The sequence below is a fragment of the Pleuronectes platessa genome, chromosome 3, assembly GCF_947347685.1.
Source record: "Pleuronectes platessa chromosome 3, fPlePla1.1, whole genome shotgun sequence".
Classification (NCBI taxonomy): domain Eukaryota; kingdom Metazoa; phylum Chordata; class Actinopteri; order Pleuronectiformes; family Pleuronectidae; genus Pleuronectes; species Pleuronectes platessa.
Window position 1 is genome coordinate 957,430 of NC_070628.1, and position 16,315 is coordinate 973,744.

Sequence of the window (16,315 nt, forward strand, 5' to 3'; positions counted from 1 at the left end):
ACAGTGTGAGGACAGTCATGTGTTTTCACATTTTACAGTCATGACACTAATTCAAATGATAAACCTCTGTGTGGACCAATCAGAGGAGAGAGATTTAGAAACCTTCAAGAGAAAAGACAACATGTGACTTACTGAACTTTAATATTTAGAGGAAAACATCCAAACAGCCAATCACATCAGACTATTGTGAATGGTTGTGTGAGTCCATGCACTCACACACAAATACACTCAGCATTATAACATTAAAGTTCCCTGCTGCAGTTGTTCATGTAGATCAGAGAAAACCTTCACTTCAAAATTAACTATGGTTCAAACTTAGTGCAGATATTCACAAAGGTGCATCACTATCGCTGCAGCTCCAGACGTCAGCAGGAGCCGCCTCCCTCACCACGGCTGATGGTGGTCACTACCATAGACTGGATATATAAGGTCACTACAGGATGTGGATTCAAAGTCCATGCACGTCAAGATTAAAGTAATACTTTGCTTAAAGGCACAGGTGAATGTTTGGTGATGTAGATAAAAGTCTTTAAATATTCAGGAGGTAAGTGACTAAAAAGCTCAAAAGTCTGAGAGGTCACCAGCAGCCAGGCACGTGTCACAAGTTAGAAAGAGGGTTCACACGTTTCAGGGTTCCCTCACAAACCTTCAGAGATTAAAAGAGACTCTCAGAAATCTGTGGAATCGTTCAGGAACCTTCAGAGACCCAAGATGTTTGACTCCATTAGAAATTCAAAAACCCTCAACATCTGTACAGTTCAAATATTCAGACGTGTTAGAAGTGGGACGTGTCCATCGGAGTCTTTAGGAAACCATGTCAACGCCACAGAAAGCTGGCAGAACCAAAAAGGAAAAAGTTGATGCTCATCCGAACCCGTGAAAAACTAAAACAGGAACCTGTGAAACTGTTCAGGAACCGACAGTCACCTTGAGAAATCCATAAACGGTCAGGAAGCTGTGATAGACATCGGACATCTTTCCACACTTTTAGACAAATAACAGAACTAATAGGAGCCTGCAGAAATATGCAAGAACCTGTGTTACCTTCATGTACACAAAGAACCAGTAGAATCCTAAAAAAACACCTTTGGGATTTAAAAAATAAAGGGGGGGGGGGGCTAGGGTTAACGATGGTTTCGACCTTTAAAAGAACATAAAACTACCAGAAAGAATCCATCAGAATATGTTTATCTGTGTTTAGAACCCGACAGATCAGCAAGGAACCGAGGAGCATTTCAGATTTGATCCAAAATGGAAAACCCTGTTAAGAAGATGCAGCTCCTCTAGAGCTTAAGGAATCCAGCCGCTGTCAGGGATCTTACAACATTCAGACAAATGACAGAAATGAGAGGAGTCAGAATATGCAGGATCATAATGGAGCCTTTGTAAATCCAGAACCGGGTCGAGCCTTCAGAATAAATCTTAGAATCCCTGAACGTGGCAATATGCTTCTAATGAGGAGAGCACAATGTAAATCAACCACAGGCTGAAGAACAAGCAGGTGGTGAGAATCTTCGGGACCCGGGGGCCACCGAGCTCCCCTCCGATCTCCGGCCGCCGGCGGTAGAGGAGGACACCGAAACAGATAAAGGCGAAGATGGTGAAGAGAGTGACGGAGAAGGCCAGCGTTCCTGGGTCCACCTTGAACTGCTGGCCCTGGGAGTAGTGGTAGATGGCAGCGATGGACCAGGCCACGCCGATACCCAGGAAGACGTTGACCGCGTTGCTTCCCGTCACATTGCCGATGGAGGCGTCGGCGTATTGGTCCTGGATGGCCGACACTTTACTGGCAAAGGTGTCTGAGGGAGAGAGAGAGTAGGGATGAGGTGAATGCAGTGCATCGCAGTGGGATTCACAGAAGGTGAGGTTCACGTGAGACCTGGTACTGAAGTCCCCAAAGCCACGAACACCACAGCAGTCACAGAGTCTTTGAGGCCGACGGTGCAGCCGAAATGAGACGCCAGGTCGCCGATCACCGCCGTCAGCATGCCGATGACCGAGATGGACACCACGAAGCAGGCCCAGCCGTTCCAGTAGTCGGTGGGAGGGACTAAGGCAAACAGGAGTTTCCAGAAGACGGTGAGGAAGTGCATGACGTAGTCGAAGCAGGACGGCAGCTTCTCCTCCCCGGACTCGTCCTCGTCACCTGAGGAAGAGGCTCCGGTCAACACTGAACTCCAGGAGCCGGTTTCTTCTCCTGCTCTATTGTTTTACCCTCAGATCCACAATCTACCAAACAGAGACAATGAGCAACACTCTCCCGTGGAGTCTTTACCGGAGCCGACTGTGATGGCCTCCACAAACTGCTCCCTCCAGCTGTTGGTCCCGATCAGCAGAGCCAGGTTGGTCTTCTTGATGAGTTTATCCACGGTGCTCTGAACACAACAGGAGTCAGTGAACCATCATCATCTCCACACGAGCCAAATGTCACTCTGCCTGAGCTCAACATCTGGCTCTGGTCCGGTTCATACAGAAATAATAATTATAACAATTCATAATAAATAATTCCTGTCGGGTTCTGTGCGTTTTCTCTTGATTATCTGACAAACTGTCAAATGAGAGAAATGTACCTTCACCCTGAGGATCATTACATTTCTATGACAGACGCTAGTTAGCTTAGCACAAAACCTGTACAAGTATAACTCAGGTGTTGTGACAGTGTGGAGGATATAAACCAGTTGCACCTTGAACTCGTACGACTCCTCGATGGTGACCTCCAGCTTGACGTGTTCTCCCAGCATCGGTCGACCCATCTCCGCGACCCGCCGCTCCTCTTCATCCTTCTTCGTCCAAACCTCCTCACCCCCCTCCCCTGACACAAATATTGAACGAAAGGATGAACAGAGGGATGGATGGATGAGTTAATAGATGGATGGAGAAAATATGGACAGAAGAATGTACCTGTGATGTTGATGATGGCAGAGGGGGCGGGATGCTCCCGGCCCTGGACCTTCCTGTAGACATCTCTTCCTGAGAAGGTACACGGGTGAACCGGTGAACAGGTAAACAGGTAAACAAGTAAACAAGTAAACAAGTAAACAGGTGAACAGGTGAACAGGTAAACAGGTAAACAGGTGAACAGGTAAACAGGTAAACAAGTAAACAGGTGAACAGGTAAACAGGTAAACGGGTGAACAGGTAAACGGGTGAACGGGTGAACAGGTGGACAGGTGGACAGGTAAACAGGTGAACAGGTGAACGGGTAAACAGGTAAACAGGTGAACAGGTAAACAGGTAAACAAGTAAACAGGTGAACAGGTAAACAGGTAAACGGGTGAACAGGTAAACGGGTGAACAGGTAAACAGGTAAACAAGTAAACAGGTGAACAGGTAAACAGGTAAACAGGTAAACAGGTGAACAGGTGAACAGGTAAACAGGTAAACGGGTGAACAGGTAAACAGGTAAACAAGTAAACAGGTGAACAGGTAAACGGGTAAACGGGTGAACGGGTAAACGGGTGAACGGGTGAACAGGTGGACAGGTGGACAGGTAAACAGGTGAACGGGTGAACGGGTAAACGGGTGAACGGGTAAACGGGTGAACAGGTGGACAGGTGGACAGGTAAACAAGTAAACAGGTGAACGGGTAAACGGGTGAACGGGTAAACGGGTAAACGGATGAACAGGTAAACAAGTAAACAGGTGAACGGGTAAACGGGTAAACAGGTAAACGGGTAAACGGGTGAACGGGTGAACAAGTAAACAGGTGAACAGGTGAACGGTTGAACGGGTGAACAGGTGAACAGGTAAACAGGTAAACAAGTGAACAGGTAAACGGGTAAACAGGTAAACAAGTAAACAGGTGAACAGGTAAACGGGTGAACGGGCGAACGGGTAAACGGGTAAACGGGTAAACAGGTAAACGGGTAAACGGGTAAACGGGTAAACAGGTGAACGGGTAAACGGGTAAACGGGTGAACGGGCGAACGGGTAAACGGGTAAACAGGTAAACAGGTGAACAGGTAAACAGGTAAACAGGTAAACAAGTAAACAGGTGAACAGGTAAACGGGTAAACGGGTGAACGGGCGAACGGGTAAACGGGTAAACGGGTAAACAGGTAAACAGGTAAACGGGTAAACGGGTAAACGGGTGAACAGGTAAACAGGTAAACGGGTGAACAGGTAAACAGGTAAACAGGTTAACGGGTAAACAGGTGAACAGGTAAACAGGTAAACAGGTAAACAAGTAAACAGGTGAACAGGTAAATAGGTAAACGGGTGAACAGGTGAACAGGTGGACAGGTGGACAGGTAAACAGGTGAACGGGTGAACGGGTAAACGGGTGAACGGGTAAACGGGTGAAAGGGTGAACAGGTGGACAGGTGGACAGGTAAACAAGTAAACAGGTGAACGGGTGAACGGGTAAACGGGTAAACAGGTGAACGGGTAAACGGGTAAACGGGTGAACGGGCGAACGGGTAAACGGGTAAACAGGTAAACAGGTGAACAGGTAAACAGGTAAACAAGTAAACAGGTGAACAGGTAAACAGGTAAACGGGTGAACGGGCGAACGGGTAAACGGGTAAACGGGTAAACGGGTAAACAGCTAAACGGGTGAACAGGTAAACAGGTAAACGGGTGAACGGGCGAACGGGTAAACGGGTAAACGGGTAAACGGGTAAACAGGTAAACGGGTGAACAGGTAAACAGGTAAACAGGTAAACAGGTGAACAGGTAAACGGGTAAACGGGTGAACAGGTAAACAGGTAAACAGGTTAACGGGTAAACAGGTGAACAGGTAAACAGGTAAACAGGTAAACAAGTAAACAGGTGAACAGGTAAATAGGTAAACGGGTGAACGGGTAAACAGGTCAACAGTTCAACAGGTAATGAAATGAACACACAGGGAACGTTCTTAATGTGGTGTCCATAGACAGCTGCTCTCTGCTCCTCCTTCCTGACTCCTTCTTCTTTTGGGTTCTGCTCCTCCTCACTGCTGGTAGCATGAGGAGCTACCTGCTGCTCCTCCTTCCTGACTCCTTCTTCTTCTGGGTTCTGCTCCTCCTCACTGCTGGTAGCATGAGGAGCTACCTGCTGCTCCTCCTTCCTGACTCCTTCTTCTTTTGGGTTCTGCTCCTCCTCACTGCTGGCAGCAGTAGAGACACCAGGAGAAGCCAGGAGACACCAGGAGAACGTAGAAGAGCATCAACTCAGCAGCTGGTATCTGCTCCTTTGTGTGAGGAGGTATGGGAGGAGCCCTGCTCTACAAGGCCTTGTAAGAGAGACTCCATCTGTCTTGAGAGACTGATCCAGAAGCTCAAGCAGGACGTTCCTGACAAAGAGGAACCTCCTGAGAGATACCCACCGTGTAGAAGAACTACCAAAGTGGAATTTTCATAACATGTCCCCTTTGACACTTTGAAAGCAAATTCTTTCCATACGGCCACTGAGTAAGAATCCAAGAAGAATGAAACTCAGGTCAAAAGAGGACACTCGTGTGTTACTTCATTAGAGACAAAGTGCTGACTCACCTGTTTGGACGAATCCACCTGAAAGTTTGAGACAAACATGAGACAAGTGAGAAGCTTGTGATTTCCTGTGAATCTTTAAACTGATCATGTTTCAGTGTTTGAGAGAAAACAGCAGCAGGACACACGAAGGACAATGGATCGTCTTACCGACTTCCTGAAGCAACAGAGCTGAAGAGAGGAGACAGACGAGAGACAAGTCAGAGAAACCAAGCAGGAAAAAGACAGACAGTCAATACCTGTCCTCAACCTGAAGGTCAGGTTCAACACAACAGACATCGCAACACTACAGCACACCTGATCAGACGTACCTGACCCCCCCACACCTGTCCTAACTGTCCTAACACCTGTCCTAACTGACCCACACCTGTCCTAACTGTCCTTCACAACTGACTCACACCTGTCCTAACTGACCCACACCTGTCCTAACTGACCCACACCTGTCCTAACTGACCCACACCTGTCCTAACTGTCCTTCACAACTGACTCACACCTGTCCTAACTGACCCACACCTGTCCTAACTGTCCTTCACAACTGACTCACACCTGTCCTAACTGACCCACACCTGTCCTAACTGACCCACACCTGTCCTAACTGACCCACACCTGTCCTAACTGTCCTTCACAACTGACCCACACATCCTAACTGTCCTTCACAACTGACCCACACGTCCTAACTGTCCTTCACAACTGACCCACATGTCCTAACAGACCTTCACAACTGACCCACACGTCCTAACTGACCTTCACAACTGACCCACACGTCCTAACTGTCCTTCACAACTGACCCACACGTCCTAACTGTCCTTCACAACTGACCCACACGTCCTAACTGTCCTTCACAACTGACCCACACGTCCTAACAGACCTTCACAACTGACCCACACGTCCTAACTGACCTTCACAACTGACCCACACGTCCTAACTGTCCTTCACAACTGACCCACACGTCCTAACTGTCCTTCACAACTGACCCACACGTCCTAACAGACCTTCACAACTGACCCACACATCCTAACAGTCCTTCACAACTGACCCACACGTCCTAACTGTCCTTCACAACTGACCCACACGTCCTAACAGACCTTCACAACTGACCCACACGTCCTAACTGTCCTTCACAACTGACCCACACGTCCTAACTGTCCTTCACAACTGACCCACACGTCCTAACTGTCCTTCACAACTGACCCACACGTCCTAACTGTCCTTCACAACTGACCCACATGTCCTAACTGTCCTTCACAACTGACCCACACGTCCTAACTGTCCTTCACAACTGACCCACATGTCCTAACTGTCCTTCACAACTGACCCACATGTCCTAAATGGCGTCATGAAGACAACAGAGAAACAGAAACAGAGTGACAGCAGCGAGAACAGAGGAACAAAAGAAGAAATGGAAGATGAAGAAAAGGTCAAAGGTCAGTGGAGAGGTCAAGGTGCCTCCTCACACCTGTCCATCTCCTCCTGTTCCAGTATGGTTCCTGCAGCTCTATGTAGAAGGTCGCCTGCTTATCGTACTCCTCATGGTCAATTATTCTAACGGTTACTGTCTTCCTGCGGACGACAGAGTACAGACAACAACAGTGGAGGGGGGGGGTCAGAGGTCAGAGTTCATGCATTAGTCCAACAACACACATTCAAACACAACGCCGACACAGAACTCCGTCAACATGGAGGGGACAGCAAAGTTAGGAGGGTGAGGAAGGGCTGAGCTCACCTCATCAAGCCAGCAGGGGGCAGACTATCTCTGGTTAAAGTCACAATGAAACTAACTTTCTCATCGAGTTAAAGTCAAGAAGCCTACAACTCCCACAATGCATTTCAGTCAAAATGGTCCAGTTCTATTACTTTCAGTGATGCTGTAGAGAAACCTACAGGAAAATGATGAGTCATCATCTTTACGTCTACCAAAGTTCCCACAATGCTTTGCGGAAATTGGGCAGGAAGTTTAATGTTGCTATGGATTCAGTGAGTGAGCTGTGAAGTCAGCTGCAGTTATTTCCTGTATCTGTTTACATTAAGTCAAACTGTCAAAATAAAAGCCACTTAATTGACTGTTATGTCCTTTCAAACTAAAAGCATTTGAATGGACTGTGATACTGAAAGAAAAACTGATTCTACAGAAGTTCTGCAGAATCTGAACTTCTGTGGATGACATCAGAGACGATGACATCATCACAGAGTGATGTCACACTGAGTCCGGTGCGTTCAGGTTCATTCTGACTTTAACTGTCACAGTGAGATTGAGGATGTTTTCTCTGTGAAGCCATGAGGTGAGTTTAGATTAACAAGGATCACAGGTCGTTAGGGATGTGGGCGGGGTTACAGCACAGGAAGGCGACGCCCCCACCTTTCCTCTCACTCATCTCCATCAGCTGAGGTTCTCCAATCTCTAGGAAGAAGTTCTTGTTTTTCTCATATTCTTCATCATCGATTATATTGATCTCAATAATTTTGCTGAAAGAAAGAGAAAGCAGAAGAGGAGGTTGCCACAGGAGGAGCGTGAAGAAGTCCGAAGGTCGATAACCAAAGAAAACAAGGCTGAAGAGAAACGGCCACAGAACAACATTCAGAAAAACAGGTTTAAAAAAAAACCTGCGAGTGATCTGTGATCGGTGCGCGAGTTGATGACATCACAGACTGTTCATTAAGCCCCTCCCTCAAACCTTGTCCAATCATATCTCAGTAAAGATGAACTTCTCAACATGTGGAAGTTGTGCACGTGAAGCTGAAATCTGAAGTGAGCACGATGCTAATATTGAGCTGGGCTAACATGTTGAACATCTGAGGCTCAGATTGGATCGATGAGATTATCTCCAGCACAGTCACATGTTGGAGATAATCTCATGAATCCAGAATCCAGCGTGTTGGTTCTTGTTTTACGACTTGTTGTCTTGTTGAGAAACATTTGAGAAGCAGGCAGCAGTTTTTCAACCAATCAGAACTACAGTCAACAGAGCGCCACAGAACTAAGTGGGTTGCTGACATGAGACAGGTCATCACGTCCAACATGAAGACAGATCAACTCACTCGTCCTTCACAGCCGAGTTCAAGTGTCACGAAAAGGTCAACAACAACTAATTAAGAAGTTAAGTGATGGTGATGATGAAGTCATTTGATCTGACATAACTTTTTACACCTGACGATTATATTTACTCACTAAACCAAAAACTGTCTGTGTGTGTGTTTGTGTGTGTGTGTGTGTGTGTGTGTGCGCCAAGGAAACTTATTTCATTTCAGCAGATTGTTGGTTTGCAACATTTTCATCGTCGTGTTAGAAAGTTTGTGTTTCATCTTTAAACGTCAGATCCTGGATCGATAATCAGAAGAACCTTTATTTTCATATAAGAATTAATCTGAGAAAACAGCGTCTGTCCTGTCTCTCTATGACCACAGGCTGCAGGAAGAGCCACATGCTAACACGCCAACAGGCTAACACGCCAACACGCCAACATGCTAACAGGCTGAACGTTAACAGTCCTGTGGTTCACAGTCTGTTGTGTGAGCGGGTCTCAGTGGTGAGGGCGGGGGTGTGGCCTGGGGCCAGCGGGCACCCCCCCTGTCTCTGGAGGACGCGAGCTGCTTTATGAGCCGATCCTACGACGAGGAGCAGGACACTCACTGTCCTAATAAGGAAGAGAGCTGCATGATGTTTATCTGCTCCACACACCAGGAGCTGCAGACTCACAACACCACGAAGGACGTGGGAAACACTGAGCTGGACATCCACCAACATCACAGGAGAGAGGACGACAGACACACAAACAGACCTGTGTCCACACACATCCACAAACCTGCTCTACACAAAGTAAAGACACAATGAAAACTAATGACAAGAGGAACTCAATGTATTCATAAGAGACTATCGATAAACATGAAGGTCCAAACCATCTACTTTATAAAGTGACTGCATATAAAGACCATCAGATGGTGTCTGAAGGCCTCGTCCCCTCGTCTCAGGTGAACAAGTCAGTGGAAACATGTGTTAATAAATAAATATATTGTCCAATGAGCAGCGGATCTGTGAGGACGACGTCCTCTGTCCCACAGAGTTGAATTCAGTCTTTTCACTGTGTGAGACAGTTGATCTATATAAGGCAGCGTCTCCCTCTCAGCATCCTCATTAATAAACTGAAACAGAGGAGCAGTTTGGCACCTTTTCCATTTCTAGATGTGGTCCTCCTCCCTGGCAGCCAGCGGCCGTGTTTATGCTCTGGAAATAAATGTGTTGCGTTGCGTTCCTGCTGCCCACAGACATGGAAACAGTATGAAGAGATATGTGAGGCATGTAAACCTCAGTCACCAGGACCATGCTCTTTAAATAGCTGCCTGGTATTGGTCAGGTGGTCATGTGACCATCACTTCTTTATTAAAGGTAGAATATTGTTAAAGCTGCTGTTTAGAGAAGAACCTGTTATTCTGTTATAAATAAATAAACTTTATATTCTACAAGCCTCAGGTGTCTCTGTCTCTGTCTGAAGAATAAAAGCTGTGGTTCAGTCCAGTGTCCTCAGAGACGTCTGGTCCTCTCCTCCTGAACAGTGTCACTGTAGCTGAGGTGGACTCATGGACTCACTGAACCACAAGTGGATCATCGTCAATAGCAAAAAATACACAACAGTTCTCTATGGGAACACCTTTTAACCCCTACAAAGACTCTAACTCCCAGAATGCCTTGCAGAGGAATCATTGCCTCCTTGCACAGGTTTTCATCTCGCAGCAGTTTTAGTGAAGAACATTTGTACTCACATGATCTCATCATTGTCAAACTCCAGGACTCCATGTGTGTCCTCAAAGTCCTCGCCGCCTCCTTTAGCCGTCCCCTCCATGGTTTTGTACGGCACCACCACAACTCCTCGAGCTCCCGAGGACCGGACCACCTTCACCTCCATCCTCCCGATGCTCTCGCTCACAGTCACCACCGGCTCCTCGAACGTAAAGATACCAGCGTGGTCATCATCGAAGATGGTGACAGTGGCTGTGCATGGAAGACCCAAACCTGCCAGGGCGTCCACGTGGTTAGCCCCGCCCCCGTCTGAGCCAGCAGCCTCTGATGTCACTCTCACGTTGCTGAGGTAGACCAGGAAATGCTCATCTTCCTCGAAAATGTCGTCATCGATGATGTCTATGCGGATTTCCTTCTCGGTCTCGCCTGGTTGGAAGATAACAGTTCCTTCAGTGAACTGGTAGTCGGAGCCGGCGTTAGCAGTGCCGTCCTCCGTCCGGTAGTCCACTGAGACGGTGCTCGTGAGGTCTCCACCTTGACGCACCACGTTCAGGGCTACGCTGCCGCAGTTCTCTAGACACTGGTACGTTCCAGGGTCAAAGAAAACCTTGGAGGAAGCGTGGTTGGCTGAAACCTCAGAGGAGATGCTGTGCAGATTGGCTCTCTTGGCCTGATCAGCGGCGTGCTTCTTCAGGATGTTTCCTGTTCCTGTCATGATCCTGGTCGCCTGACAGCGGTAGAAGGCCCGACTCTTCTGTTGCTGGTTTAAAACCTGATAATTAGCGAGCTCCATCAACTGCTCCATCTCCTTCTCTGGATGTTTTTGTTTCAGCTCCTTGAGGATCCTGGCCACCTCTCTGCGCGCCTCCTCCTCCTCCAGCTCCTTCCTATCAAACCCTGTATCTCCGTCCATGAACTCCTCCCCAGGAGCGCTGAGCATCTTTCTGTCCATTTCCACGTTGACCTTTGAGGGAAGCTCTGGTTCTCCCTCGGTTTCGATGATCATTCCTCTGTGCTTCCCTGCTCTGTATCGTTTGCCCATGTATTTATAGAAAAGAAGTCTGCGGTCGGCCACGTAAGCGAAGCCAACACAAATGGGGAAGAAGAAGAGTGTGAGAAGCCCCTCCCATATATCAACTACCCCTGGAGAAGAGACGGCGAGGATCAGGTAGAGCCAGATGTACGCGAACACGCTCCAGGTGGCCGTGACGAAGAACACCCGGAGGTGCTTCACCTTTCTGGTCTGACCTTCGGGTATGACGGACACACAAAGGCCAATGATGACAAACATGTTGAATGCCGCACTTCCTACAATGGTGTTTGGGCCGAGCTCACCGGCGTCAAAGTTGTGACCACAGACCTCCACGACTGACAGGAGGATTTCAGGGGCGGAGGAGCCCAGCGCCATCAGGGTGAGGTTGGAAACAGTCTCGTTCCAGATCCGCACCGTTGTGGTGATCTTCTCACCGTTTGGTTTCTTGATGGTGATCTGTCTTTCCTGGGAGGTGATGACTTCGATGGATGACATGAAGCGGTCAGCGATGATGGAGACACCCAGGAACATGAACGCCAACCCCACAAAGTAAATGGCGGCTCTGGCGAGGCGGTCGGCGAAGGCCGGGTTGTCCGGCTTCCACATCGGCAGGATGACGCCCTCTTTGCAGGTGGTGTCTCCGCCGCATTTGGTTGTGTTGCTGACTGTGCTGTTGGACCTGAGGGCCTCAGCAGAGCCTCCTGCTGCAGATAGCTGGAGTCCAGAGGAGATGAAGGTCACCAGGAGAAGCAGCTGATTGGCGGTGAACAGGGGTGTGATCCTGGTTCGGCTCATGGTGAAGGAACTCCTTTAACCTGCAAGACACGAGCAGACGCTTTAGTTCTGTGGGTTCTCAGTGATCCTGTTTAGACCAACATGGGATGTGATTGGATAAACTTACAACCAATCAGATCACGATACCATGTCATGACTGGTAAATCCTGACAGTACTTATACAAATGAAAAATGTGCTGGTCAGTGGCAGCCATCTTTGTTGTTCATGAAATGCCTCCTGTCAATCAATGTATCAAACCCGCCCCATTTGAGACGAAGGGCTGTGACTGGCCCAAAGTCTTTATATACAGTCACTGATCATCTTTATATATCAAATGTCATTCATATACATTTATAAACATACTTGACATTTGAATCAGTTACATTTGCTGAAGTTTGTATTCACCCTCCATGTTTATGTGAATATGTTGGTTTGTGGTCATCTCACACTAACGTAAATCATAAAACACTTTTCATCACATTTAAACTCACATAACACAAAAAACATCCTGATCACTTATATAATGTATAACTCATACAGTAGCACAGTGAGATTTATATGAAGCTCATTGTCCTGAGGATTCACTGAGATGAACTCACCTTCACTCAAACTCAGAAAACTCAACAACTGAAGCTTTTTCAAATCTGAATCTTCACCAAAACACGAGAGGAGTTTTCATCCTGGAGACAGAAACAGTGAAGATAATAAAACGTCCACTTGTCCTCCGGAGAGACGCTGACAGGTTGTGAGACGACGAGGAGACGAGAAGCAGAAACAGATCGTCTGAGCTCCGCCTCCTCCCTCTGGAGCTGTTAACACTTCACATCTCTGAGCTGAGCAGCTCCATCTCATCAACCAGATAGAAGGATCTGATCTCATCTCCTCTATCATCTCATCTAACCCTAACAACTGCACCTGCAGCCATCCCTCTGTCAAACTCCTGAAGTTTGCACGACACCACCCTTACTGGTTTAATCTCCAATGGGGACGAGGCCGCCCACAGAGAGGAAGTTACAGCCTGACTTCCTGGTGCAGCCAGAACCACCTGGAGCTGAACGCTTTAACTGTAGAGATGGTAGCAGACTTCAGGAGGAGCCCAGCCCCCCCCCCCCCCCCCCCCTCATGATGTGTGAATCCCCAGTTAAAACAGTGGAGTCATTCAGATTCCTGGGGACGATCATCTCACAGGACCTGAGGTGGACGGAGAACATCACCTCCATCATCAAGAAGGTCCAGCAGAGGATGTTCTTCCTGCGGCAACTGAGGAAATTCAGCATGCCGCGGAAAGTGATGGTTGAGTTCTGCACAGCCATCATGGAGTCCATCCTCACCTCATCCATCACCGTCTGGTTCGCTGCCTCCACTGCCAAGGCCCAGGGCAGACTGCAGCGGATCATGGAGTCAGCTGAGAAGGCTCTCCTACTGGTCCTAGATCTGTTCCACTCCAGGACCAGTAGGAGAGCAGGCAAGATCATTGCTGATCCTTCCCATCCCGGTCACCACCGGGTCCAGAGACCCGTCCGGTAAAAGGTTCCGGGCCTTCAGGACTAAAACCTCACGTCACCTGAACAGTTTTTTCTCCATGGCAGTGGAGCTCACAAACAAGCCCCCTGCATCACACTGACCCCCCCCCCCCCCGCACATAATTTATAATTTATATATTATTGTTACTTTCACCAATCTCTGCACCTTAGCACCACACGTACCAATAACTCTGTTATATATTTTGTTCTATATTGTTGTTTTATGTTCAGTGCACCAACAAACGACACCAAGGCAGTTTCCTGTATGTTCAAACATACTTGGCAAATATAAGAATTCTTATTCTGATCCTGATCAGAAAACTGAGTTTGAGTCCAGCGTCAGCAAATGGAACAAAGTGAGGAGAGCAGCCGAGTCACCACTCGTACACACGGTCACAGACAGAAGCTTCAGGTCAGTGTGACATCGACCTCCAAGTTCCACTTCAGGAGACGTCCAGGTCAAAGTAATCTTCATCTTTGTTTTCAAATAAAGCAAATGAGCAGCTCTGAAAAACGACTGAATTTGAATTATTATAATTCAGAGTCATTGTCACACTGATGGAACCGCTGCCATGTGTTAGTTGGTTCTTTCTCTCTGTTCACCTCAGAAACACAGAGGAAGTTTCCTCTTCATCGACCTCAATGACCTTGTCGACCTCAGCTGATCAAGGTCAACTTGGCTTGTGCTTTCTCCAGGTGGAACTCGTGAGCTCCTGGTTACCACGTGGGAATGAGTCAGCTGCAGCACACAAGTCAGTGTCCTGCTGATAATTGGAGATAAACTCTGGTGTTTAATAACTTCAGAGTGTTTTGAACTGATCTCAGTTCAGCTTCAGTCTTCAGCTGCAGCTGGTTGTGTCTGTGACTCTCAGTCAGTTGTTCTCTCAGGAGATGGAACCCACTGACCAGAGTCACAGAGAACAGACGCTCAGGGAGAGAAGAGGAAACTCTCTCTGGTTCACACTCACACATCAAACTCAACCGGTTCAAAGTTAATAAAGTTTTACAGTGTTGATTGAACTTGACTCAAATCTTGATTTATATAAAAAACTGTCACATCATCACTTCTCTGAAATATTTTCACAATACCGTGACGCAAAACTACGTTACAACATTTCCACAACGTTACACAATAAATGATTCACTGAGACACTAACCTATCATCACACATCACTACTGCAACACAACAAGACGACAACATGAGCTGCAACACAACAAGACGACAACATGAGCTGCAACACAACAAGACGACAACATGAGCTGTAACACAACAAGACGACAACATGAGCTGCAACACAACAAGACGACAACATGAGCTGCAACACAACAAGACGACAACATGAGCTGTAACACAACAAGACGACAACATGAGCTGTAACACAACAAGACGACAACATGAGCTGTAACACAACAAGACGACAACATGAGCTGCAACAGCATGCGATCAGTGTGACTCACGTCCTCCAGCTGATGAAGACCCTGATGAACAGATGGAGTCTCTGAGCTGGAGCTCACCTCTGGTCCTGACGCCGCCGCCGCACGACAAGAGGAGGAAGAAGAGGAAGAAGAGAGAGAGTAGAGGAGGAGAGCAGCGTCTGATAACTGCTCTAAATTTAACAGAAACACACATTGTGCTCAACATGGCAGCAGAGCTGCTTATCATCCGTCTCTCTGTGGATCATGGCCATACAAGGCCCTGCGGGGCCCGGGGCCTCCAGCAGGTCCTCGTCCCCCCCAACACGTGGGGGAGATAACAGCTAACAGCTAATAGTGACACTGACGGACCACAGAAGCTTGGAATGCTGGGATAAGTACCCCCCCCCCCCCGAACACACACAACATCAGTACAGTGTGACTTTCCATCCAGAGACAGAGGTGTCGTCCTGCTCAGCTTTAAATGTGACGACAGACGTCAAGAATAACAAGTACAAATATAATATATATAAATAATATATACAGTTTATGAAAACAGAGGTTGACTCCGGGTCCAGAAAGTGAAGCCAATGCAGAATTGGCTGTATGTCTTCTGTGTAGTGACCAGCAGGGGGCGACTCCTCTGGTAGTTTCTATAGAAAGTGACTTCTCTCTTTCTAACCTCAGTAACATTCAGGAGTTTCTGTCTCAGTCTCTAGTTTCAAGTCTTCTTCAAACAGCTGATGTTCATTTAGTGAATTATGATTATTTAGAGTCAATCAGACCATAAAGCAAGGGGGGAGGGGGGTACCACAGTGTGATTGACAGCTGGTACTGTCCAATGGGTGCAGGGGGCAGGTGTGGGTGGGCGTGTCCGCTAGCTCTCAGTCATGCTCCGCCCCCTGCTCCTCCACTTATGGTCATTTCTGGTTTCAACAAACAAAGATGGCGCTGAACACGATGTGAAGCTGAGGAATGAAGGACATCACTTTAGTCTCAAGGTAAGTTGATGAAGTGTTAAACCACAGATCCTGATCCTCATATTAAATCACTTATGACCTTAAGGTTCATTTGGAATAAAGAATAATAACATTGATTACCTGACACTGACAGGGATGTTGTAGTTTTCCGTGGTGACCAGCAGGTGTCGCACTGCTCATCATGAAGCTTCATCAGTTTCTAGCATTTAGTTAAAATTTCAGTGAAAATGCTTCTGTGTCAAATGTGAAGAACTGTTTCATTCTATTGATCTTTATAAAAATACTGCTTCAGATTAATTATCATGTTCTGATAATTAATCTGAAGCAGTTATCAAAACACTGAATTAGGCTGAATAATATAATACAGACGATATTAATACGTTTTCTCAAA

At 47.3% G+C, this 16,315-nt stretch overlaps 1 protein-coding gene across 19 annotated transcripts; it reads right to left on the reverse strand.

The window, feature by feature from the left end:
- Positions 1-212: 212 nt before the first annotated feature.
- Positions 213-12,040, reverse strand: LOC128436818 (sodium/calcium exchanger 1). Of its 19 annotated transcripts, none has more exons than XM_053418688.1 (9): positions 10,224-12,040; positions 7,825-7,931; positions 5,619-5,639; positions 5,472-5,489; positions 2,902-2,970; positions 2,685-2,812; positions 2,255-2,375; positions 1,880-2,146; positions 213-1,799 (listed from the first exon to the last, which is right to left on the reverse strand). In XM_053418688.1, exons 1-9 carry the CDS (start codon positions 12,026-12,028, stop codon positions 1,423-1,425), a joined length of 2,913 nt encoding a protein of 970 aa, XP_053274663.1. In that variant the 5' UTR covers positions 12,029-12,040; the 3' UTR covers positions 213-1,422. The 19 variants fall into 19 exon arrangements, with proteins under 19 accessions (XP_053274663.1, XP_053274664.1, XP_053274662.1 ...); XM_053418689.1 differs by having other exon boundaries at positions 2,902-2,966; positions 5,468-5,489; XM_053418687.1 differs by lacking the exons at positions 5,619-5,639; positions 7,825-7,931 and adding an exon at positions 6,925-7,028 and having other exon boundaries at positions 2,902-2,966; positions 5,468-5,489.
- Positions 12,041-16,315: the final 4,275 nt, after the last annotated feature.